Below are 26291 nucleotides of genomic sequence, written 5' to 3' on the forward strand. Positions count from 1 at the left end.
TTAAATAGTTTTTTTACTGAAGTAAAAAAAGGTTAGCCAACACCTATCACCCATGTGAAAAAGTAATTGCTTCCTTTAAACTTCAAATCTGGTTGTGCCACCTTTAGCAGCAATAAATGCAACTAAACTCTTCTGACAACTGGAGATCAGTCTTTCACTTACTTCTAGGACTAGGACTTACTCCTATGCTTTGGATCATTGTCTTGCTGCATAGTTCAATTGTGCTTGAGTTTCAACTTATGGACTGAAGACCGGACATTCTCCTTTAGGATTTTCTGGTTGAGAGCAGAATTCATGTTTCCCTCAATTATTGCAAGTTGCCCAGTCCCTGAAGCAGCAAAGCATCCCCACACCATCACACTTCCACCACCATGCTTGACTGTAGGTATGATGTTCTTTTTGTGGAATTCTGTGTTTGGTTTATGCCAGATAGAACAGGACTTGTTTTCCAAACAGTTCCACTTTCGACTCATCAATGCACAGAACATTCTCCCAAAAGGTTTGAGGATCATCAAGGTGTGTTTTGGAAAAATTTAGATGAGCCTTAATGTTCTTCTGGGTTAGCAGCGGTTTTCGCCTCACCACTCTTCCATGGAAGCCATTTTTGCCAAGTGTCTTTCTGATAGTGGAGCCATGAACCTTTATTGATGCAAGAGAGGCCTGTAGGTGCTTTGATGTTGTCCTTGGCTCTTTTGGGTCTTGCTGGATGAGTCGTTGCTGTGCTCTTGGAGGAATTTTGGAAGGTCGGCCACTTCTGGGAAGGTTCACTACTGTGCTGAGTTTTTCCATTTGGATCTAATGGATCTCACTGTGGTTCTTGGGAGTCCCAGAGCCTTTGAAATAGCTTTGTATCCCTTCCCATACTGATGTATTTCAATCACCTTCTTCCTCAACATTTCTGGAATTTCTTTCAATTTTAGCATAGTGTGTTACTGGGTAAGACCTTTTAACCAACTTCATGCTTCAAGTTCTATTTAAATGTTGATTTGATTGAACGGGGTTTGCAGTAATCAGGCCTGGTTGCGTCTACTCCAGCTGAACTCCATTATGAATGCAGTTTCATAGATTTGGAAAATGAGTAACTATGGGGGGAAATACATAGTTGGTATTATTGGGGCCCAGTTGGTATTAGATAACTTTTTTTTGCTTCAATAAATAACATCATTTAATGACTGTATTTTGTGTTTACTCAGGTTGCCTTTGTTTTATCTTAGATTTTGTTTTCATTTCTGAAACAATTTAGTATGAGATATACACAAAAGCAGAAGCAATCAGGACTTTTGTCCTAAGGGTCAAAAATGACCCACCTTCACTAAACCCCCAAAATAAAGCAGCTTAATTGAATTTTAAAACCCAAATCTATTTTTCATGAAGAAATAACCTGTCATTCATCACAAACTTTGTGAAGAACTTGGTTTTCCCTATTCAAAGTGCAGAAAGACTACATTTAATCAGTGGACACCACTCGTTTTCTCTGCTGTTGAACATAGTGGCTGGCCATTTTTGATGCTTAAGACAACACAAGGATAAAAATGTATTTAAGTTTGATTTATGTTACATGCTAGGCTCTGTATTAGCTTTGTTACCAGATTCAAATCAAATGTTGGGCTGTCATTTGTTGCTTGCCGTAAAGAAAATCACAGCTTCGTGAATAAAGGTGGGTATTTAGACATAGGTTTCACAGTCATGTTTATTATTTTTTATATATAATCAGTGTGTCTGTGTCTTTCCATGTTTGTAATGAAATCTTAAAATGTATTTTCTGCCTGTTTTACTTTTGGAGGTAACCTGACTTGTTATAAATTGTGTTTGAGATACAGAATGCCATACCAATTTCAATTCAGGAAAGCCCATAGTATTCAAAACTACATATACTGTAGTCAAAATGTCACTATATAAAGGGTTTCTACAGGCTACCATACAAACACACTGTGAACTTCAGGTTAGATGGAGCGGATATGTCCAACTCTCTCACCTCATCTCCCATGTGCGGCAGATACTCGAAGCGCATGGGAGGACAGAACACCTGGTTGTACATGTCCATGATCTTGTGCTTGTCACTGCGAGAGTCCAGGTTATCCACAGCGCTCTCGATCAGGTCCAGTCCTTCATGGCGAGAAGTCTCCAGGTTGTATTCTGCAGAGAGATAAGTCCTAAACGTGCGCGCCAGGCTAGCATGATAGCCAAGGTCACAGCACTGGAAAAGAAAAGAGGACAAAAAAGGAAGACGTTTCAAAGAACTGGCAAAGCATTACCATGTACACCAGCTCATTTCTTCTCTATGGTAACGAGCTCCAAGCATATCCATTTCAGTTCGGTTTCATTAGTAAAAATTTGAACTGGAAAATTTTGTGGCAACTCCATCAATTTGTATGAAATTCTGCACTGCAATTAAATGTTTCATTCACTGTTATATACAAACATACAAGTACATGTCTAAAGACATGAAATGGCTCGTAGAAGGAAAGAGAGCAAAGTGAGGCCTTTAGCACAAATTTGGAAGTACAAGCGCAGTGGGATATCCAGTCTAATTAGTTTCAGTGTTAAAAAATAGCATAAAGTAACCTAATTTAGAAGAACACTTTGCACGTTCCAAATATGCTGCAGGGAAACAAACATGCCTGCGAATCATTATATGGGCGTTTTAATGAAGAGGTGTCAGCTAGCTCTCTTGAGCCATAAATCCATCCATTAGGCTCAATTAGGTGTTTAAGTAAACTGGCACATGAGCTCATTTGAATAACCTGATTATAAAATACTTTAGCGGTTTAGTCTTGTGTATTTATATACAACCGTAATACAGTGCATGCTCCAGTGCCACTGACTGAAAACTGATACTGAGTATCAGGAGTAACACTGACCTGAAATCTTGGATCGGTATTGGATAAGAAAGACATATTTTCCAACCTGATTCACTAATGTTTTTGCCATACATGACCACAGGTTATCTTACAGCTTTGTGTCAACATAAATGTAATATTTCACCCAACTTAGCATCAGAAATTTGCTATGACTATGTTTACATGCATATCAATATTCTGATATGAATCGGAATTCGCCAATAATCTAATTAGTACTGAGTCGTGTAAACACCACAGTCTGATTGCCCGATTCAGATTAAGATAATATTCTGATTCCCACCCCTGGAATACGCCCGTTTTAATCGGACATTTGTTGCATGTAAGCAACTTATTCATAAAACCCACTGGAAGGATATATACATATACATATATATATATATATATATATATATATATATACATATATATATATATATATATATATACATATATATATATATATATACACACACACACACACACACACACACACATATACATATATATATATATATATATATATATATATATATATATATATATATATATATATATATATATATATATATAAAGGCTCAGTCCGCAGGGAATTGTGGGTAGCCACAGCAGCAACTTGAATCTCCCGGGAAATAACACAATATGGCTGCAATCCGAATATAGACCTTAAATGGAATTTGATGTACATGTAAACATAGTTATTGTCTGATAATCAGAGCTCTGGTATTGGTATCAAATCTACAAAATGAAAATAATAAATAGTGGGATTGGTATTTAGAGACAACTGTACTCACATAGCACATTGTTGTGTCAAAAAATGACCAGAAGTGCTAATTACCTTCTTCCATGAGTGGTCATACTCCAAAGCACAACTGAAAGTAAAAATCTATGTTTGGATGTTGGATTAGAGAAGCAACATGAGATCCAATCCGTGAGACATCCCAAAGTGATCTGAATCTGTACACAGACTCAACGCCCTATTTACAGTCTTATCTTTAGTCTATGCCCAATTATTTTAGTCTATGCTCAATTATCTCATTCTTTTGAAAATCCCAATATGTTTCAATTATGTCTTTTTGATATCCCCTTAAGCTCTAATTTTCTCATTTTTAAATCCCACTAGAATCAAATTTCCTCACTTTGAGGAACACCACTGACATGAATGTCCTCATGTACAGTAAATAACATAAACTGATATCAAGCATCATGCGAAATGGCTGGGATATGACTAGGATATGTTTTCTCTGAGTCATGTGAAACCAGCCACTGCATCTCATGCTACGTCACAGAGCAGCTGAACTCACTTGGAAGAGAATGCTAACTGCCCTCTTCTACATACATGTGCAAATGTGTTTCTGGCTAGAGTTGCTGTGATTAACAGGAGGGAGCGTATGCCATCCGTCCCACCCAGAGAGCATGCAATATTTTGCTCTCTTGGTTTCCTTGGCACGGATGGCTGCAGTATCATTGGGATGTGATCTCTAGATGATAGGGCAAACACTTTTCTCTTTTAGCTGTTACTGTCACAATTGCACCACTTCCCTACAGCCCAGTGGAAATAAAGGAGCCTGCATTTCCTCCTCCTCTCATTGCGTCCTGGTGAATTACAGAGGATGGACAGACACGCCACCAATTTTGAGCACAGGAACAAGAAAGTCCAATCATGATAGAGTAAAGAAACCAGCCGTAGCAACCAAATCACAGTACTCCACGAATAAGGGCTAACTTTGTGGCTGTCACACTTTAACATGACGTTTAAAAGAACAGGATCAAGAGAATGCCACAGGAGCCATCGACCTCATTTTACCCAGCCAGGGGAATTATGAAACTGTCTTGATTCCCTAGATTTGCCATGGCCATGAAATGTGAAGACCCAGTAAACAGCTCTGTGTGTAGGGGGCTGTCTGGGGCGTGGGGAATTGGGAGGCTGCCTTAGTCTTTGTTTATAGTCATTGTTTAAACACAGTAGAGTGATTCTATTATAAAGTCCGCTGTGATTAAAGGCAGGGGCAGTGAAGTACCAGGATTTTTCATCACTGATGAAATAACTTCCACTTTGAGCTGTGCTCAGGGTTCAACATTGAAGTCCTGCCACATTCTTTAATGCCCAGTTAATGCTTTAAGCTGACGGGTTTACTGACACACCACTGCTAGATTGGCTGTAAGGAGTACCAACTTCCTCTGCACAGCTAGAGGGGAAAAAAATCAAGGGTCTGAGAACTTATGGAATGCCATAAGGACCACATGAATTTCTGTGCTTTGAGGTGGCTTCTGTAGCACACGCTCACAAAATCTGCATATTTTGGGCCAAATATAAAAGGAAAATAACATTCTTAAATGTCAATATTCTTAAAATATGCCACAGAAATTGTTTCTTTTAAACATTTGATGTTAGAATTGTAATGCAAACCATCCATCAATCCATTTTCTGTTCCGCTTATCCTACACAGGGTCACGGGGGAGCCTATCCCAGGAAACTTGGGGCATAAGGTGGGGGACACCCTGGACAGGTCATAATTGTACACACATTCACACACTACGGACAATTTAGAGATGCCAACCAGCCTACAACGCATGTCTTTAGACAGGAGGAAAACGGAGTACCCTGAGAAAACCCCCAAAGCATGGGGAGAACATGCAACCTCCGCATGCAAATATGCAAACAAATGCAAACAATGCAAACTCTAATGCAAACAAATTCCTTAATCCTCCCTTGTTATGCATTAATGAAGAGAGATGCAAATGTGTAGATGATATAATATTCATGCATAGTAAATAATTTTCTGTAAAATAAATAGTCTTTAGGCAGCACAATGGTGTACAGGGTAGTGTTGCTGTCTCACAGCTCCAGGGTCTCCGGTTTAAACCAAAGCTCTGGTTACTGTCTGTGTCTGAGTTTCTGTGAATGTTCATCCTGTGTACACTAAGGTTTCTTCCTGGGTTCTCTGGTTCTCCCAGCTCACAAAAACCTGATGAGAGGTGGACTGGCTATGCTCAATTGTCCCTATATGTGAATGGTTGTGTAAATGTGTGTGTGTGTGTGTGTGTGTGTGTGTGTGTGTGTGAGAATGGTGCACTGAGATGGACTTGCATCCAATCCAGGGTGTATTTCTGCCTCACAATCAGTGTTCCCAGGACAAGCTCTGGATCCACCACCACTACTGAAGATAAATGTACACATATACACATACATAAATAAAAAACACAAAGATCTCTCTCTCTCTCTCTCTCTTTGTGTATAAAATTCTTAAAGAACTGAGGTTATTAAACAATAATGTGTGCTTTAAATAACTGTATCATGTCATATCGCTGCACCTTATCACTAGTTCGTATGCAAATGGTTTTTATTTCCTCCCCACCTTTTTTCCTCCAGTAGGAAACACAAGAGAAAAGAAGCCTTATCCCGAATGTGCCACTTCCATATTTGTGCGTGTTACAGTAGTGTGCGTGTGTTTGTGTGCGTATATTTTGTCCTCCGCCACCTCATAGGATGCACGTGTAAAAAAAATAATAAAAACAGCAATGCACTGCTGTACCCTGTCCGTCACGCAGCAGAAATCCAGGAGGACAGATTTGTCTGTCACACACACTCACACACACACACACACACACACACACACACACACACACTCTCAGCCAGCAAGTGGTCAACATGGCAAATGTCACCGAGACAAAAAAAAACAAACATTTATTTATGACAGGACGAGCAATGCATTACCAAGCATAACTAAGTACTGTGGGCAGATTATAAACTTGAAAAGAATCAAACTGGTTTTAAGGTCAAATAAACATCTGCTATGTACGAATAAATAATGCTGGAATTATAACATGATGCAGCAGTGGTGGGTGCCAGAATTACAATGCCAGAAAGGGTATAATTATGCAAAGCAGAGAAAATAAAGTCTGTGAGAAACATTTGGAGGAAATAACATAGATCGGCTTTAGCGAGACACAGTACCCACAATGCAACGTGAAACAGACGGAGTCCCCTGCAGTTCGGCTGTGTCAAACAAACACTTACACATCCAAGCCAACGTACACAAACACACGTCTCATGTGGCATACTCACGTCAATCATGTCGGAGACGTCATGAATGTAGTATTTTGCCACTACAGCGTTGGTGGCTGCCAAATTCAATAAATAGTCGTTGCGAGCTTTCGTGCATTTCAGCTTGTTTTCTGAATACTTGGCTTGTCTCTAAGGAAGGAAGAAAGAGGAAAACAGAGGGAGTTTATTTATTTGGGGAAAGTACATTGCAAGTAGTTTCATTATTCAACGGTTAGTTCCGGTTCACTCATTTAATTGGTCGAGCGGCATTCCTAGAGTGCTTATATTTCCTATAACCGCACTGGGACATTTCACTGTTTCCTGTATCACTCCGCTCGTCTGTGTTCACCACGTGAAATTTCACTTCCTAGTTTGAAACAGTTACTCCAGTAGAGTTGGCGACATCATCAGCGGACATGGTAGATGATACTCTTCAGGGTATAACTTTTGACTTAAAATATGAAAGCTCAACAGATGAAAATGAATAGGAAGAAGGGACACCAATTTTACCAGAAGCACCTTTACTGGAAATGTACAAATCAATGTGAGCTAGCTAGCAGATGTCAATGTCAGGTTTATTTATATAGCAACATTAAAAACAACATAGGCTGACCAAAGTGCTTTATAACAATAAGTACAAAAGCTAAAATAGAAATAAAAATAATATCAATAAAAAAAAATTTACATTATAACTGTTGTTACATACCAATCATATAACAAATTTAAAACTATCTCTATGGTTCTATATAATGCCAAGGAAAAGAAAGAACTTGGATTTGAAAATAGTTAAGGTAGGAGCCGTTCTAATATGTAGAGGCAGGCTATTCCAAAGCTTAGGGCCAGCCACAGCGAAAGCGCGATCACCCCTAAACCTCAATCTAGATCTGTGAACCGTTAGTAGCGTTTGATCACATGACCTGAGAGTTCTAGAGGGGTTATGAACAGACCGTAAGGTATGAAGGAACTACACTTTGTATACTAGTAGGAGTGTTTTGAAATCAATTCTGCCGAGCACCAGTAGCCAGTGCAGTGAAGCAAGAATCGAGGTAACGTGTTTGCACTTCTGCAATGGATTATGAAGTGAGTGTGGCTTCTTCGGGATCTATTTCCACCAGCGGAGGAAAAATAAACAGAGCATTTGGCCACATTGTCTCTGAAATATAATTTCTTGCTTATAGAACTGCTGTATAAAAGCAATATCAAACTCACAACCATGCGGTTATACTGAATATCGCCATAGCTGTATTATATGAAATAATATAAAATAATGTCTGTATCATATAAAATAACATAATATGATATAATGTGATATTTCTATGTGACATAAATCTTCCTCACATTCAGAAACTGCAGCTGTGTCTAAATCTACATCTGAATTCTGATAGTAAACAAATGGCAAACATTTCAGTACTACACAATACAACATATGCAAGTTTCTTTTGAAGAGCCTGTAGGTGCTGACTCTGTTATATGCTATACTGAACCTCATCTGTTAAACAGCTCCAGCTGGGAGGTGCTGAATTTTTTATCAAACAGAATCAGCACTCAAATCTGACAGCTGCTTTAATGGCATTAAACATGAGGACTATCACCCTACTTGCACTGACAAAACTAAATACTTAACTGATGTAAATTGCAGCCAAATTCATTCTGATGAATCCTGATCACGTGTCATTTTACATGTAAACATTTGTGTATTTTATTGAACACTAGTGACCGAAATTTACTAAACCTCAAGTGCTAATTATTACGGAAATTGTAAATAAGCGCAATATGGATTAGTGCATCACTGCTTTGTCTGGCTAGTAGAGAGAGAGTGAGAGAGCGAGAGAGAGCGCGCGAGAGAGAGAGAGAGAGAGAATTTTGGGAAGCTCGCCTCAGATGGCAGGCAGGGAAAACATTGTAAATATCGATTTAGCTTGTTTTGTTATTCTGCTAAAGAATATATATACAGTTTATATATATATTTTCAATAGTTGGGTTTGCAAAGCACTTTGTGTTATACATAAAATCTAGCATTGTTACTAAATAAAAATTAATGGATTATAAACTCTGACAGCATGAAGCTCAATAAACAACACTCTGTTCACACTGTGGGTAAAAGTTGGCCTCATGTGTGACACATTTGTTTTGCTATGACAGTGTGAACAGGAAAAATCACACTGCATCTCACAGTTTCAATTCCAGTGTGGCCCGCTTTCATTAGGTGTCCTGAAACCTGATATATGAAAGTGGTAGTATGACCACAGTCTGAGACATGAGTCATATCTGATTTTATGCAACTTTAATGTCACTGAAACTCAACGTGCAAGTGGAGACTACAGCAAAGTTTCAATTTGTGCCAAGCACTTTTAACCAGACATACAGACGGTCGTCTAGAATGTAGTCATTTTACCAAATCATTTTAGATATAAAATGATATTGTAAAAATCTGTTAACCCTAACTGACTTTCAGTAAACTGGTGTTGATCTTGTTGATTTGATTGTCTTCTTCAATTTGTTCTAAAGTTATGCAAACTTCTTCATTTGACTGTATCCAATAATTTCTGATTTAACGCTCCATCTGTGCACTCAAGCTGTTAAAAACACAACTGAGACTCACATATCACAGTTTGCCTTTTCTTTGCCAAGAAATAAGTAAATCTGTATAAACTATATGGCCAAATGTTTGTGGCCATATAGTGTATATAGTGTACCTGATCATCACACCCATATGTGGTTCTTCCCCAAACTGTTGCCATAAAATTAAACACACACTGTCTAGAATGTCTTTGCATGCTGTAGCATTACAATTTCCCTTCACTGGAACTAAGAGGCCCAAACCTGTTCTAGCATGACAATGTCCCTGTGCACAAAGCGAGCTCCATGAAGACATGGTTTGCCAAAGTTGGAGTCTAAGAACTTAAGTGGCCTGCACAGAGCGCTAACCTCAACCCCAACCCTAGGCCTCCTCACCAGACATCAGTGCCTGACATCACTAATGGTCTCCATACTCTAGTGGAAAGAATTCCCCAAAGAGTTCAGGTTATTATAACAGCAAAGGTGGATTAAATCTGGAATGTACTGTTCAAAAGGCACATATGGGTGTGATGAACTGGTGTCCACAAACATTTGGCCATATAGTGTACTTTTAAGTTGGTTTTACACTATGCGATTGCAGTTGTCTGTACAAGAAGATCCTAATCAAATCTTGGCAGAATTCTATAACAGACTGTCCGATAACATGTCCTCCAAGTCAGATTATGCAATGAGGGGGAAAAAACTACGGAAAATAGTATTTATATAGTATGTTATGCCTAGAGATGTGACATTTTAAGTCACAACTCACTGTGCAAGTGGTTAGGCATGTAGGCTAGTAACATTACATGAATGAATGCAATTATTGTATGATTGTATTGCTGTTGTATTAGTATTTCTATTTGTATTTGTAGCAGTACAGTTAGTTCTGTGTCATCTTATGCGATCCACTTATTGATAGGATAGGAGTGGTCTTAATTTTATGATACTACCAGAACTTTGTTGTTGGCTATCTTTAGTCGCGATGGCACTAAATCAGACACTGGTGAGCAAAATGCCAACTCACAACCAAACAATTCATTTTCAATATGCTTTTTTGTCTATGAGAGCAAAACCATACAGTGTAAATCTGGCTTTACACCGGTATCATTATTTTTGCTTTTTGTTTATTAAATGATCGGTAAATTGAATGATTAATTGCATGATAAGTCAAAATTGTGCTGTAATATTACTGTGCATACATTCTCAATTTTGTCCATTTGATCATTTTTTTTCCCCATTTCTATAACACCTAATGTGTCTGATATAAGCAACATTAATAAGCAAATGTAATGATTTTGAGTAGAATCGAAATTGAGCACTTTGAATCCTAGCATTTGTGGAGAAATTCCAGCTCAGGTCACTGACCTGAAGTGGTGCATGTTAGTGTATGTGAGTGTCCACACATGTAGTCTCATGTGTGACACACACATCCTCGTTGCTTTCCATATGAACTAGCTCCTCTATGTCTTACAAGTCTAATCGAGCTTTCAGGGGTCTGATGGAAGTACAACAGTAAACATGGTAAATGAAGGGCAGTTCCACTGTGGTGAAAGAGCTCCTTCAATATGTCACCTACTTAAGCACCCATGAAGGCTGTGAACAGACGAACATTATCTCAAGCCAATTAAACTGTCATGAAGTGACACTGATGGTGATTCAGATGGCCTGTTCTCACCTTCTCCTTCATCTTCTCGATCTTCCTGACGGAGCTGCGGCGCTGGGCACGTTCCTCATGCCGCAGGAGATTGACGTTCAGGTCTCCGGACTTGCTGTACTGTTTTTCCTCCTGCTTCTCGGCATCCTTCAGCTTGCTCTCTGCGCTGATGCTCTCCGTGTGGTACATGTGGTATGTCTTCATCACCTACAGGGGGCAGTGAGGAAGCAGCAGCGAAACAAAGAAGTCATCTAAGGTTCGATGTTAAAATCATATGACAGTTGGTCTGTATGTGGAAAAACACTAAAACATTTATAATCTACACTTGGAAATACAACCAATGGGGCCCTGTATTCTTAGTGTAGTCTCAGAATCTTATGTGATGGAAGAGAACAGTTTGGTGGCACAGCTGTCACCTCCAGGACAAAGAAAGCAATTTTGAATGCTGATGATAATGAATGAACAATGCAAGCTAACACTCGCTCTCTTTGTTGGTATCCAATAGCAAAAATGTTGGCTCCCCAGATGCTTGCAGTAATATTGTTGCAAGGCATGCTTGTAATTAGATAACTGCTATTCTGCAAAGACTTTACTATTGCACAGTTCAACCAGGTATTCTCTTTGTGATGGTGTAAGCATAAATAAGTCCTCCCCATTTCTGTAATTAGACCTCATTCGAGCTGAAAATGACCCAGTCCCTTCTCTGTAGGCAAAGATGCCTTGAAATGAAGCATATCTTATGAGCAACTTCATACATCAAGCGCTGCACAGGGCCCAGTTAAGGAAGATCAATGCTCCCTTTGCAGCTCCAGAAGCAGGCAATTTTATGAATATGTATGACTTGGAGCTGACAAAACAAGGGGGAATAGTCCTATTTGTTTCTTGTAATTATCATAGACTTAGATAAGAGAACATGAATGATGAAAGTTCTAGATCAGAGTTGGACATTTGTCGGCTAATGTCCAGCTCATCAAGAATTTAGCATTACCAGGGGTGGACAAATGATAATTCTATTAGTAAGCTCACCAGGCAAGTGAAATCTCTTACGTCCCATGATTTGTATGTCTAGAAACATAATTAAATAGGCTCAAAATGGTAGCTAGGATAATGTAATAAACTATGATATCCTACTTAGTTAAGTGCATTCATTAAGTGCAGACATTATCCTTTTCTAAGAGTGTCATGTTTGCACCTTCAACAAAAATCAGGAAGTCATTGGATGAGGTGACCAGGAGAGTTATATGCCAGCTTTGCACTGCACTTGATTTTGCTCAGTTTCGTCGGGGTTTCCACATACAGTGCATCCGGAAATTATTCACAGCGGTTCACTTTTTCCACGTTTTGTTATGTTACAGCCTTATTCCAAAACGGATTAAATTCATTATTTTCCTCAAAATTCTACAAACAATACCCCATAATGACAGCTTGAAAGAAGTTTGTTTGAAATCTTTGCAAATTTATTAAAAATGAAAAACAAAGCGCTGTGAATACTCTCCGGATCCACTATACTTGCGTATTCCTGATTCCAAAAATGCTGCATGTTACCTGTGCATGCCTATTAATCCGACTAGTAAATGTGTATAGTGTAGCGGGTTGGTCTGATTCAGAATGAGTAGCATTAGAGCTGAGCTGTGGTGGACCACCATGAAGCAAATTTTGTTTTAATATACATTTTATTTTGGTTTTGCAAACGTCAATGGCAAATGGAGTTTTGTGTTTTTGACTTTCTCTGGCTGAACAAGAGAAGAAAGAAAAAAACAGTTGGTGACCGCTAGCCTAGTGAGCCTACTTGCCTGAAAGGCAACTACAAATAACAAAATAATAGCCCAGATACACAATCTTCATGTCTCAGGCACCCTGTCTAGTGAATTGTCCATGCCTGTTTAGCTAATGAGTTGAAAATTTCAATCCATATGTCTACTTACAAGGCTGTGCAATCTATAAATAACTGAAAGAATCATTAAGCCTAGTTAAGTCTAATTCTGGCATGTTGTTGATGTAATGCAAGCATATGTAAGTATACTCATACTGTGCACTTCTGTTGTATATGGGCAACTATCTCTATGTTTAGCGCTCTATTAAATAAGCATTTATTTATTACTGAGGTGAGGTGAAGGTTCGTTAGTAAGTGTTGAAATGAAAATATTCTGTGGTGCAGGATTGCAAAACTTCCTGACATTGATACTGCTAACTAAATGAATTACCACCTACAAGACTTGGTAATGGTCTGAACAACCAGCCATACAGAAGTTAAAAAGCTCCAGCTCTTCCCTAATTCAGAACCAAATACCACATACTAACACTAATGCAGTTGTTTTTGTTTTTGTTTTTTAAACAAAGCCTGCCAAATCGCAGTCGTTAAGTGAGTCCACATCTTCTGGCCACCATCTCCTGCTGGAAAAATTTGTTTCTTGCAGCTCATTAGGAAGAGGATGAGCAGAGATTTAGCCTCTGGACAACTCACACCACAGACCAGTAAAAGTAGACAACGTGAGTGGTGTGTTAAAATATACACAACCGTCCTTCACAAGACCTTTCTCATTAGAGTAAAAATGAAAAAGCACGAAAATCTAGTTTTAATGTGGCATTCCTAATTAAATATTATGGATGATCCTACAAGAGCTTTCCGCATCCAAATTTAGAACTGATGCGTCTATATTTCTGTTTATGCCCCGGTTTTAATGGCCGGTGCTGCACAGTTTTATGAATGCCAGCACCTGGCTCTTTTATGGTGCACAGCTTCCTGGAACATACAGCTGCTGTCCTCTGCAAAGTGACTTTTACAGTACTAACAAAACCCAAACACTCCTCATCTCATTCATCTTTTGATCAGCAGGAAGTTAGAAATCATAAGTAAACCTAATAAGGCAGGAAAACATAACACTGTGTCCCCTAGTTGGAGAGACTAACAGATATCTTACTATATACAGCTCTGGAAAAAATTAAGAAACCACAGCAAAATTATCCGTTTCTCTGGTTTTACTATTTATAGGGTAAAATTTTTTTACCCTATAAATAGTTTGGGTTTGGGTAAAATGAGCATTTTGTTCCCTTTCAAAGGGAACTCAACGTTGTGTGAGCTTCATGCTGTGGGGAGGCACCTTCGTGCGACCGGTATCTGAAATCTGTGTAAAATCATGCCTATTTATACAGTAGGCCTGCCGTGGTCAGGTGACTTGGCATTTCGCATGTAGTGTGCCTGTAAACCAGGTCATCAGCTCTTTTGTCTTCAGTGAAGCGCATATTGGTTGCCTGTGTGAAAATGCCTAAAACTCTTCACTGCTCTCTATTTTCAAAAGAACATACATACATACATACATACATACATACATACATACATACATACATACATACATACATACATACATACATACATACATACATACATACATACATACATACATACATACATACATACATACATACATACATACATACATACATACATATATATATATATTTTTTTTTTATATATTCTCTTCTCTCGCGATCCTGTGGAAACTCAGTGAGCCCTGCACAGTTCAGAAAGTGTGATACTCCCTGCTCTTATTTCATTACAGAGGGGGGTGGACACAGTTTTTGTGTGAAGAGTATGGGAGTGGAGCGTGCTGCAGCTCTCTTGCTTCTCAGCCGAAGCAAGATGGGTTTCGGAACCTCAGAAATGCTGTTCAGGCAACCAGACGGGGTACTGTATGGATCTGGAGGGGAAATCAGAGACAAGCACTGCACTATCTCTCGCTCTTTCCTCCGGTTCAGACTCTCCACTTCCGGGTTTTGGAGCTCGCGAAGCGATTTCTCCTTCTGGTATGGACCCACCCTCTCTGACTCCAAGAAGCCAGAGGGGGGAGCCAGTGCATAATTTTTATGGGAGCAGAGCATGCTGCAGCAGACCTCTAGGGGGTTGACTGTGCTCATTGTGAAAATAAATAAATAAATAAATACAAGTTCTCAGTTTTCTCTGGTCAACAAGTTGTGACAGGGCAACGAAAATCTGATGCTTTCCCTCCAACAAAATGTGGAAAGTTAAGACCCCCCCATTTCAGAGGCATTCTCACCACAGTAGTCAGCACTGTGCCACAGAGCCCGATGTTAGCCCAGTAGATCTGGGCAAAGGGGCCATAGAACATGTGCCTCTTTCTCTGAGGGAGGGAGGTTTTACAGCCATTATTTCCTGGTCCACAGAAAAGACGGGGTAGGCAGCCAATTTTAGATCTGCATCATCTAAACTGTATTCTTCAGACATACAGGTACAGCATCAATATAGCTTTATCCCCTCACACCTTCATGAAGTGCATGGATGTCGCGCTGGCTCCTTTGCTATTCCAGGGTATCCATGTGCTAAACTGCCTGGACGACTGGTTAATTCTAGTGCGGTCCAGGAAGTTGGTGATTCAACACGCGGCAATGCCTACGTGCTCTGAGAACTTGGAGGTGTCCCCGGTTTCTAGTCTTGGGTCATTCTCTAGGGGCGTCTCTTATCACAAGATGGTGATGTCAGACGCCTACCTCATGGTCTCTGGAGCGGCACTCATCTAGTGTGGCATATAAATCGCCTAGAAGTGTGGCCGTACTCCTAGCACTGAAATTCTTCTCCTCAGTTGAGAGGTCACCATGTGTTAGACCATACAGCGTTGGTCTCATATATCAACCACCAGGGATGATTACATTCATGCCCCCTGTTCAGGCAGGCTCAACTAATTCTTCTCTGTGTGAGGGGAAGTTCTGTCAGTGAGTGCAATGTACATTCCGTAAACATCTTGTCGAGGCAGGGGCTGAGGCCCGGGGATGGGAGGCTCCATCCATAAGTGGGTGAGTCCATATGACTTCGGCCGAGCGGAAGTGGACGTGTTCGCCTCCGAAGAGACAACACGCTGCCCGCTGTGGTTTGCCCTCACTCTTCCCACACCAAAGAAGAAGAAAAAAGGTCAGGGCTGGATGCGATGATACGTGGCCAAGGTCACATCTGTATGCCTTTGCCCCAATCGCTCTGCTCCCACAGGCTCTAGAGAGAGTTTGCCAAGATTATGCTACGTCTGCTGCTAGTAGCACCGGATTGGCCAGCTCAAATTTGGTTCTCTGAGATAATATCTCTGCTGGACGTCACTCTCTTGGAGATTCCCGTTCGCAGGGATCTATTGTCTCAAGCCAGAGGGTTGATTTATCACCCTCCGCCAGAACTATAGAAACTGTGAGTCTGGCCCATGAGGGGCACCAGTTCATAGATTCCGGTCTCTCAACCGAGGCTGTAGAGACCATGTTAAACGCTAGAGCGCTATCCACAAGAAAATTGTATAATTGGATGCGTTCATGTGGCAACTTTTTTATTGTGGTGTGCAGAACGCCAATGAGACTCATTAAACTGCACAATGGGTACAGTCCTGGAGTTCGTAAAGGAACGTTTCTCGGCATGGTTGGCTCCTTCTACATTAGAGTCTATGTAGCTGCCATTTTGGCCAGCCACACCCCTACTGATGGAGCCTCTGTGATATCCTTGGTATGATGGAGTAGGTATACTCGTTCCCACAGCGTTCCCTGAGAAGGGAACGAGATTTTGCCATACTGGGGTATACCTGTAAATTGCGTCTTCGCTTCAGACAAAGAGAAGCTGATGACGTGGTTTACAGGCACCGTTTTAGAGTCATGCGATGCGCTGAATGCCATGTCACCTGTATACGGAAGGCCTATAAATAGGTGTGATTTTACATAGAATTCAGATACCAGTCTCCCGCAAGGGCGCTTCCCCACAGAGTGAAGCTCACGCAACGTCTCATTCCCTTCTCAGGGAAAAAGGTTACATGTTTAACCCCAACGTTTAATTTTATAAACTATTGACAACAATTCTCCCAAATTCCAAATAAAAGTATTGTCATTTAGAGCATTTATTTGCAGAAAATTACAATTGATCAGAATAACACAAAAGATGCAGTGTTGTCAGACCTTGAATAATGCAAAGAAAATAAGGTCCTATTCATTTTTAAATAACACAATACTAATGTTTTAATTTAGGAAGAGTTCAGAAATCAATGTTTGCTGGAATAACCCTGATGTTCAATCACAGCTTTCATGCATCTTGGCATGCTCTCCACCAGTCTTTCATATTGATGTTGGGTGACTTTATGCCACTCCTAGTGCAAAAATTCAAGTAGTTCGGCTTTGTTTGTTTCCTCTTGATCACACTCCAGAGGTTTTCAGTGGGGTTCAGGTCTGGAGATTGAGCTGGCCATGACAGGGTCTTGATCTGGTGGTCCTCCATCCACATCTTGATTGGCTTATAGGCCTTTCCAGGTCTCCATCTACCCATTAGAGGACCAGGTGTTGGGAAAAGCTGAAAATTTGACTCATCAGAGGAGATGACCTTACGCCAATCCTCTACAGTCCAATCCTTATGGTCTTTTGCAAACCTCACCCCAGCTGCTGTTTACTATTCTTTTTGTAGGTCATTTGATGTCATCCTAAGGTTATTGAGTGACATTCGAATGAGTTGGTGGTCATCCCGGTCAGTGGAGGGTCGTTTTCGCCCTCTGCCGGTCTGTAGCTTTCTTGTCCCCAATGTCTGCTGCTTGACCTTGTTCTTATGAACCACCGTCAAATTCTAAGGATGGAAGCAACTCGACTCTCACTGTATCCCTCTGCCAGTAAAGGCAGAATTGAACCCTTCTTTTCCTCACTCAAAACATTCCTTTTCAACATTCCTTTTCCATTCCTTTTTTGACATGGTCAATAGTTATTTTTTGATTCCAATTACATTTGAGGCACTACTAGCACTGTCTTTGACATCCAGCTGCTCCTATTGCAAGAGGATAGTGATGACCACAGCAGTGGTTTTTATACTTTTCCTTATTAAATAAGATTTGCTTCAGATAATCACCTAATCAGTACCTCACTTAGTAAAATGAGGTGTGTCTGTGTTAGAATTCAACAGACGCTGGCATGGAATGGCTGCCATACATGCAGAGATGCGGATTAAAAAAACAATTTGCTGTGCTCTCTTAATTTTCTCCAGAGCTGTATATCCCAGCATGGAAGAGTATCAAAAATAACCCGTTTCACTACAACCAAGGATGTCGGTTCATTTCTCTACTGAGGAGAAAAAAGGAAGCGTGTTTACAAGCTAGCTGGATCTGTATGTCTGTAAGTCCCCAAGCAGCAGAATCTCATTTTCAGCCATGCTGAGGTGGTTCGTTGTGAGCATACTGTAGATTTGAGCTGTTTGATTTTTACAGCACACCAGCAACAGCACCTTCAAAAGAGATGTGGGCCAACACTGGCACCACAACAGTATAATAAGTATAATGTTATGTAATAACAAAGATTTTTTTTTGATAAACCTGTGTTTTGTTTGCAATTGTTTGATATCCATGAGGGCAGAGTATAAACAAAATATCAAAAGCTTAAATAATAAAGACAATTTTTCACAGCCATCTTTGCTCATATATACCAAGGGTGCCAATATTGGTGGAGGGCACTGTACGAGGTGGAAACGCTACCCACTGCATCACCATGCCACCCTCTTCAATGTTAGTATGCGCTTTATCCTGGTCAGGGTTGCAGTGGATCTGGAGCCTATCCAGGGCAACACTGGGTGCTAGGTAGAAATACACCCTGGATAGGATGCCAGTCCACTGCTGGACACCAACACAACCAGCCACTGATAATGGATTTTTTTAAGTATGTTGTCTTAATTGTATGACAAAATGTTTTCTATTACAATTTTAGTCACTTCTGGCTGAATATGCTCTGTGCACCACAGCCCAAAGCTTTCAGGTTCCATAACTTAGGTAATTGTTTATTCCAGTGTGGTCACAGAATGAGTAAAAACAGAGCTGAATCAGGGGACGTGACTCTGGCTTTACTGCAACATCATTAGCACAGAAATGCTAATACTTCTTGTGCATAATTTCAGGGTTAATATGTAAGAAATCTGCTTCTCTGTTAAAGGTAAATGTTCCAAGTGTGACCGTTGAAACAAATTATCTATACAAACAGCTCAAGGTGCTACATGCATTGCTGCACAAGGAAGAATCTGCTGTTCTTTTTATTTATTTATTTATTTCTTATTCCTTGTGAGAGGAGTAACTGGCTTTACTGCAGCAGCAATGCTGCAGACTCGCAGCTCTTCTAGGCCTCATTGCTTATTCCCTGCATATAATTCCACCAACAGGAAAGACTGGGCAATAATTTGGGCTGCATTTTAATAAATAAGTATTAATTACTATAAATAATAAAGAAATATTCCATTATTTGGTTCTTTAATTTTGTTGTTTTTAATTATTGAGCCATAAATCAAAAAACGCAAAATTACATAATGGCCTGTAAATTTATATATTAATTCAGAGCTTGCACATGCAAGTTTAAAATACCGACCTACTTAGATCTATACAACAGCGATTGCTGTATTCAGAAAGCATGGAAAGTGCATGATTTGATGATAGACAGAGCGTTTCTTCTATGTTCTGTCTATATTCATCAGAATAATGTCACATCTTTTAGAACATGTGGGTTTCCTTCTGGTATCCTCCTTCATCCTAAAAACATCCCTGTAGTGTGATTGGCTCCTCTAAATTTGTGTGAATAAGGATGTGAATGTGTGTGGTGCCCTGTGATGGACTGGCGTGTATTCTATGGGATTTAATTTGTGCCAAAAGTACTGGACATAACTTTTCAAGAAACTAACAAAAATATACAATGAGAAATAAAAAAACACTCTGAAACTGAAAACTTTTTCTGGCACAAATCTCACGTGTGGGCGGGCTTAACAGCAATTTACTCTCATTGACTAGTGAGATTTGGATTTACAGTTCGAGTGTCCAGCTGAGGAGGAGGGTGACGACGCTTTGTGCCACTCCTGAGAGCTCATCTCAACAAAACAGTCATATGAGACTACCCAAACCTCAAAATATTAATTAAGAACTAATATACTGACTAAAGTAAGTAAATAATTTCCACTACAAAGTACAAACACTATAATTATACAGAGATACAGATCCAGAACGCTCTCCAAAATTCGTAACACTGAAGTGTCTACTCTTAAGCCCCACCCACACGTGAGATTTGTGCCAGAATGGTGACCACAAACTAGCGGAGCATCAACGAAATATTTTACAATGTAAACGAAAACTCTGGCAGCATATTCATAAACCATGATTAGTGAAAATGAAGCTAACAAAGAATGCTGTTTATTTGAAGATCATGTAAAATCTTTGCCACTGAGTTCATTGTTTTCAGTTTCAGTGTTTTTCTTCTTTCTCATTGTATATATTTGCTCGTTTCTTGAAAAGTTACGTTAAATACTTTTGGCACAAATCTAATCCCATAGTATTCCTGCCACGCCCAATTCAACCCTGACCAAGGTTAAATGTTAACTGAAGAGGACAGAATGAATATAGATTGTTTCAATCATATTCATAAGTACAAACAGTGATTTCACTCTTCCTAAAACAAATCCATTCCAAACACTAGCAAAGAACCATACTCCACAACGTGATGTGAGTGGTAGATTGATTTAATGACAGGAAGTCCAAATTAAATTTAAAGTAACATGTTAGTCAGATGTTGGATTTTCCCTCAGGCCAGGAACAATCTTTTCTTCAGAAGGTGTATAAATTTCCAATAGATAAAACACTTGGACTGCTGCAGTGAATAGAGACGGCTGGATACACAAGCAAATCCAGCATCTGGAGCACATATTTTATCTCAGATTATATCGTCACTATATGGCCAAAGGTATGTGGACATCTGACCATCACATCCATATATGCTTTTTGAACATCCCATTCCAGATTTAGTCCTGCTTTGCTGTGAATTTTTGTGAATTTGTTTAACAAAAGAACAAAAGGTTAAACAATAAAGACATTTTTTCACAGACTTCTTTGCTCATATTTACCAAGGGTGCCAATATTAGTGGAGGGCACTGTATCTTGTTTGTTTGCTTTTCAGGAGACTCAAAAATGAGTCATTATGTTTTGAAAGCTTTACATTTTAAGAATGGCACCACTGGAAATGTCTTCGTAAAGGACATGCATTGTAACTTAGCCACTCTTTACCTCATTGAAACAGACTATAATGGACCTAATGAAAGTTGGGGGCTTAGGTTCCAAAATTAAACATAAGAACACTAAATACACAGCAAACATTTGCAAGCTGTTTGGTTTTACCATGGAAAACACTCCTGAACAGCTGGTTAAAGATTTCAGTCCGGTAGCTGCTCTAGTCTACAGAGGAAATGGGGAAATTGGACAGAGATTATTCTCTGATACAGACTCGCTGGTGAGTATTCTCACCAATGAGATGAAAAGAAAACCTGAGATAGCAAGCAACTCATCTTGATAAAGATAACGAGAGAAAAAGCATGGGGAGAGAGGGAGAGAGAGAGAGAGAGAGAAATAAGGCTTCAGATGTCCTTTATTTCATACTGACTGATGAGGAAAGTTTACAGTGTTGTTGTGTGCACGGATGGAAGCATTAAGAGTGAAACTAAGACGGCACTAATGTAAGATACTAAGACGGCACTAATGTAAGAAAACTGCAGAAGCCCACAAAATTTCTTCAGCAAATATTACCAACAATACCATCAGTCATACAGATATCATCATCATTATGCCACTGAATGGCATGTTTGTGTCAGGCAGGTCACCTGAAAGCAACTTCTCCTTCTTCACCCAACACTGGACAAGAATATAAACAGGCAGCAGCAAAGCAAAAGGCCATGTTGCCATGGTGAAAAATGTGCCATGTGTGAGTTCTAGTGGAAAAAAAGAGCAGAATAGAGGTGTGGGAGAGAATGATTACTCACCGTGTATAGCTCATTTGTCACTTTCACCAACTCCTCATGCATCTGAATGCCAATTTCTTTACTCTGAAAAAAAAAAACAGGTCAAGAATTGTTACAAAATGTATATTTGTTAGTTAGATGCACATCAACAGCGAAATGCATTCAAGAAAAACTAACGCTAAATGAACAGAGACGCATTATTATCTTCGTACATTAGCTAAGGCATGCATGATGAGCTGTAACCAGTCTAACTCCATTATCTCCTAGTGTGCTGTATTTTCTGGACAAGAGGCCCCTTACAGTTAAAAATCAATATGCTGTACTCATACACCAGCACAGGAGGCCCGTCCATGAGGATGCAGTATGTGTGGAAATGCTGTAGGTTTACCATCTTGCTCTCCAGTAATGAACGCACCCATTTCCTTTCCATTTATTTATTTCCTATGTATTTTAACTTATTTCTTTTTAATTCATTTTATTGTACTGATTTCATACCAGTCCTGTATAATTACATTTCTATTTATTATTATTGTTATTATTACTGTCATTATTATAATAATACACAGGTGTTAACATGAAAGTACATGTATGTGCATGTACAGTGCTGTGAAAAAGTATTTGCCCCCAAGGAGTAGTATGTCCGAATTCTCAGTATTCATAAAACAGGAGTCGAGAAATACCCAGATGACCTACTCCTTCCGCCGAGATTCTGCAGTATGGAAGCAATGCACACTGCACTGTCCCATAATGCAACAGGACTGGCGTGGAAGTGCTGTCAGAATCAAAAAATTCTTCTGAAGTTGTAGGTCACATGACAATGCCAACATAGCAGATGTAGTATGTCCAGATTGCATTCATACTACACACATATACGGATCAGTACATACTGTATCAACGATACTGAATCAAATTCAATAATTTCAAGCTTGTAATAGTCTTGCTCTATTGGCAGATAATTTATCTAATTTTATTCAAAATGATCTTCCAATAGAATAATACAATTTAAAGCTTGAAATGAGTAAAAGCATCTAACAGGCTGAATACTCATAGATTTGACTGATAATAATCTCATAATAAGAACATTAGATAAGACTTGCTAAGATATCATTTTTGCATTGTTGCTGTGGTATGACCTCACATCAACTCAGGATGCACTGTTATTGGAAAATAATCAACAACACACCGCAATATACCATCCCATCATTGATTATTTTCCTGCAACACCACAAATCATCACGCTTTAGTCCTTATTTATCTTTTGTCTCTTTAGTATTTTCCTGGGCTAAAGTCTTATTCTGCAGCACTGGAAGATATCTGACTGTATGTGCATAATCACAAACGAGTCATTTCACAGCAGTGTTTAATGAAGAACCTTCATAATTCACTTCATAAACAGGTGTTGTTTGTGAGATGTTACAGTAGACATGTAACTGTTTTAGAGACCTGAAAGTGTCTCCCAGATACATATCAGTTAGCATATAACATAACTAGCTGCATGTCTCTGGACTGAGAATGGTGTGTCTATTGGGCTACAACGTGGGGGTTAGTGTGTGTGTGTGTGTGTGTGTGTGTGTGTGTGAGCGATGTCTAAATATCAAACTATTTATTGAAGCGCCTGATTACTCTTCTTTTGTTCACTTCAGATGGTGGACTAACACATCTAACAAACAAATTTTCTAAAAAGATTAACAAACAGACAGTAAAAACAATAATAACTGGATATATTACTATTAGCCTAATGTAAATTATCCAACGTATATATCACTTTGAATTATGAGTCACCGCACTCCACGTCTTCAGATGAACTTTGGTCAAAGTATGTGCTAAAAGCTCTAGCGTGTCTAGTTTCGACATTCAGTCATTCAATTTCCTGTAATTATTGCTGTGTTTAGCAGGAGAACAAATCAGGTCCTTTGATTAATCTCTGCCAAGACTCACTCATACATCATGAGTCACCCAAACATGTCAGAACAAGGGAGGTGGGAGTAAACTTCTGAAGGAAGTGATTAAAATAAAGGACCTGATATTCAATCATTCTCTTTTTAAAAATGGTGGTCAGTCATGTCCAGGTCATGTGTAATTAGTTTAGACTCTCTTGAAGGACCACAAATGAAGGTTAGCATAGGATATTAGTTGATTTGAGTGTGCGGTTCTGCTTAAATTTAGCTGCCGTCCAGATGTTCATTTTGACTTAGTTCCATAAGAAGATCATCTTGTGGTTAATTGTGAGAATGAGACATGTGGACAATCCAGGCTTTTAAAAAAAGGGCCAGTGGTAGCTCAGTGGTTAAGACATTGGACTACTAATCAAAAGTTCAAATCCCAGAACCACCAAGCTGTCACTGTTGGGCCCTTGAGCAAGGCCCTTAACCCTCAACTGCTCAGTTGTATAAATGAGATAAATGTAAGTCGTTCTGGATAAGGGTGTCTGCCAAATGCCATCAATGTAATGTAAAATGTAATGTAATCAGATGTTAATCGTGAAACTCCTAATGCAAAATATTACTTAGGGTGCGTCTCGATCAGCTCTCTAGGTCATGAATCAGTATACTGTGTACTGTACACGAGTTCGGGCACTTGTAAGGACTCTGGCTCACTACACATTGGGACACTGATAACTCAATTTCTGACGACATGACTACGTACTTGCGTAAAAAAGTTTTACATGTCATATCATTTTGTTAGCTTAATCACACGCATTTCTGTCATGGTATATCAAGCAGGATCGTAGACGAGCTAGTGGATATTTAAAAGCTGGCGGAGAGCGAGTTCGTCCCCCGTTTTTTTTTCGAGCTCAGAGGCTTCAGAAAATATGAAGCCTTTCCAGTCATTTCCAGTAAGGGAACATAGTGAGCATCAATGCTCAATGGTTTTGCAGTGCATTGTGGGGTTTTTTAGGGAGTGAACGTTCCAGTGCACTGGAAGGATTTTCAGATTGGGACAGCCCATAAAATGGCCGACACCCTGATCAGTGCCCTGACTACTGAACTAGGGAGCTGGTTGACACATACCCTCTATGAAATATTTGTGCTGCAGCATGAGTTTGCCAAATCTAGTTTACTTACATTTATTATATTGCTTAATAAGTTTTGTATCTTAATGCAAAAATGCGGTTAAAGCGAAAAAATTCAAATTATGTTCAGGAATATGATGAAATAAATCGTCCGCATATGTTTCTGTGAAAATGCTTTTGTGTTACAATATAACGTACAGCATAAGGGAAAATCTATTTCTCATTTCTTCAAATTGTTTTATGCTTCAACTGCAAAAACTGCAGTATAGTTTACTTCCCTGGACCATATGCGGTACTGTAGCTAACTTACAAGCATAACTAACAAGCATAACTTACCTACTGAGGTTAGGTTTTGACAACAATGTTATATAATCAATAATAAAATTCAATGGATTTGTTATCAAAACTAGCTTGACAAAATAAAGCCATGACATGCAATTATTTCTTCACAGAATTATCTGAGAAAGGAAAACAGGGGTCCAAACACTCGCCGTAACACTTTATCTCCTGTAGCTTAATGTTTGGCCTCTGTGAGAAATTTCACGAGGTAACTTTGAGCTTTGTTGTTGCTTTGCCTTTACACACTTTGGTGTTCGCTTCCTTCGCATGAACTACACTGATTTATTTCTGCTTCCCATAAATCACAGAGAGCTATAATCCCCAACAATCAACTGCGCTTGCAGTATCAGTGCAGCAAACAACAAAATATTTAGTATTACATCTGGTTGTGTAACACAATAATGTGAATGCAAAATGTCTTACAATATACTTAAAACATATAGTGACCTCTGGATGTGATACAGTAAAAGATCAGATGTATTAGTTTCACCATAGTGTGCTTTGTAATTCGATAAGGATAATGAGTCTTTATTGGTCACATATACAGTAGAGCGCAGTGAAATTGTTTTCTTCGCATACCCCAGACTGTCAGGAAGCTGGGGTCCGAGCACAAGGTCAGCCATGATACGGCACCCCTGGAGCAGAGAGGGTTAAGGGCCTTGCTCAAGGGCCCAACAGTGGCAGCTTGGCAGTGCTGGGGCTTGAACCCCCGACCTTCCGATCAGTAACCCAGAGCCTTAACCGCTAATCCACCACTGCCCTGTAATTTACTGTAACCGCTACAGAAACGTATCTGTGCGTCAGATATTAAAACGTGCTCAGAATTCACAATGCACAGTAAAACATGATTAGTGGCTCTTGACCATATTGCAGCCTTCAATATATTGTGCAACCTTTTGGAATCAATACTCACTCTATGTCTGAGACACACACACACACCCACCATGTCTACAACCCAACCCTCCACAAGCAGCATGAGTTATGTGTTATGGGCAAAACTTGATACCCTGACACATACATCACATCCTGTCAGCACACACACATACACACACACACACACACACACACAC

At 39.5% G+C, this 26291-nt stretch overlaps 1 protein-coding gene across 1 annotated transcript in view; it reads right to left on the minus strand.

The window, feature by feature from the left end:
• The window catches only part of srgap3 (SLIT-ROBO Rho GTPase activating protein 3), a 144930-nt gene that overhangs the window by 45273 nt on the left and 73366 nt on the right, over positions 1-26291 (minus strand). The window contains exons 4-7 of the mRNA XM_053636879.1: positions 21891-21953; positions 11120-11305; positions 6907-7035; positions 1976-2197 (exon numbers count right to left, since the gene is read on the minus strand). Of these exons, the coding sequence (XP_053492854.1) occupies positions 1976-2197; positions 6907-7035; positions 11120-11305; positions 21891-21953 (600 nt within the window). The remainder of the gene's footprint in view (positions 1-1975; positions 2198-6906; positions 7036-11119; positions 11306-21890; positions 21954-26291) is intronic.

This window comes from Ictalurus furcatus, chromosome 11 (genome assembly GCF_023375685.1).
Source record: "Ictalurus furcatus strain D&B chromosome 11, Billie_1.0, whole genome shotgun sequence".
NCBI classification, from domain to species: domain Eukaryota; kingdom Metazoa; phylum Chordata; class Actinopteri; order Siluriformes; family Ictaluridae; genus Ictalurus; species Ictalurus furcatus.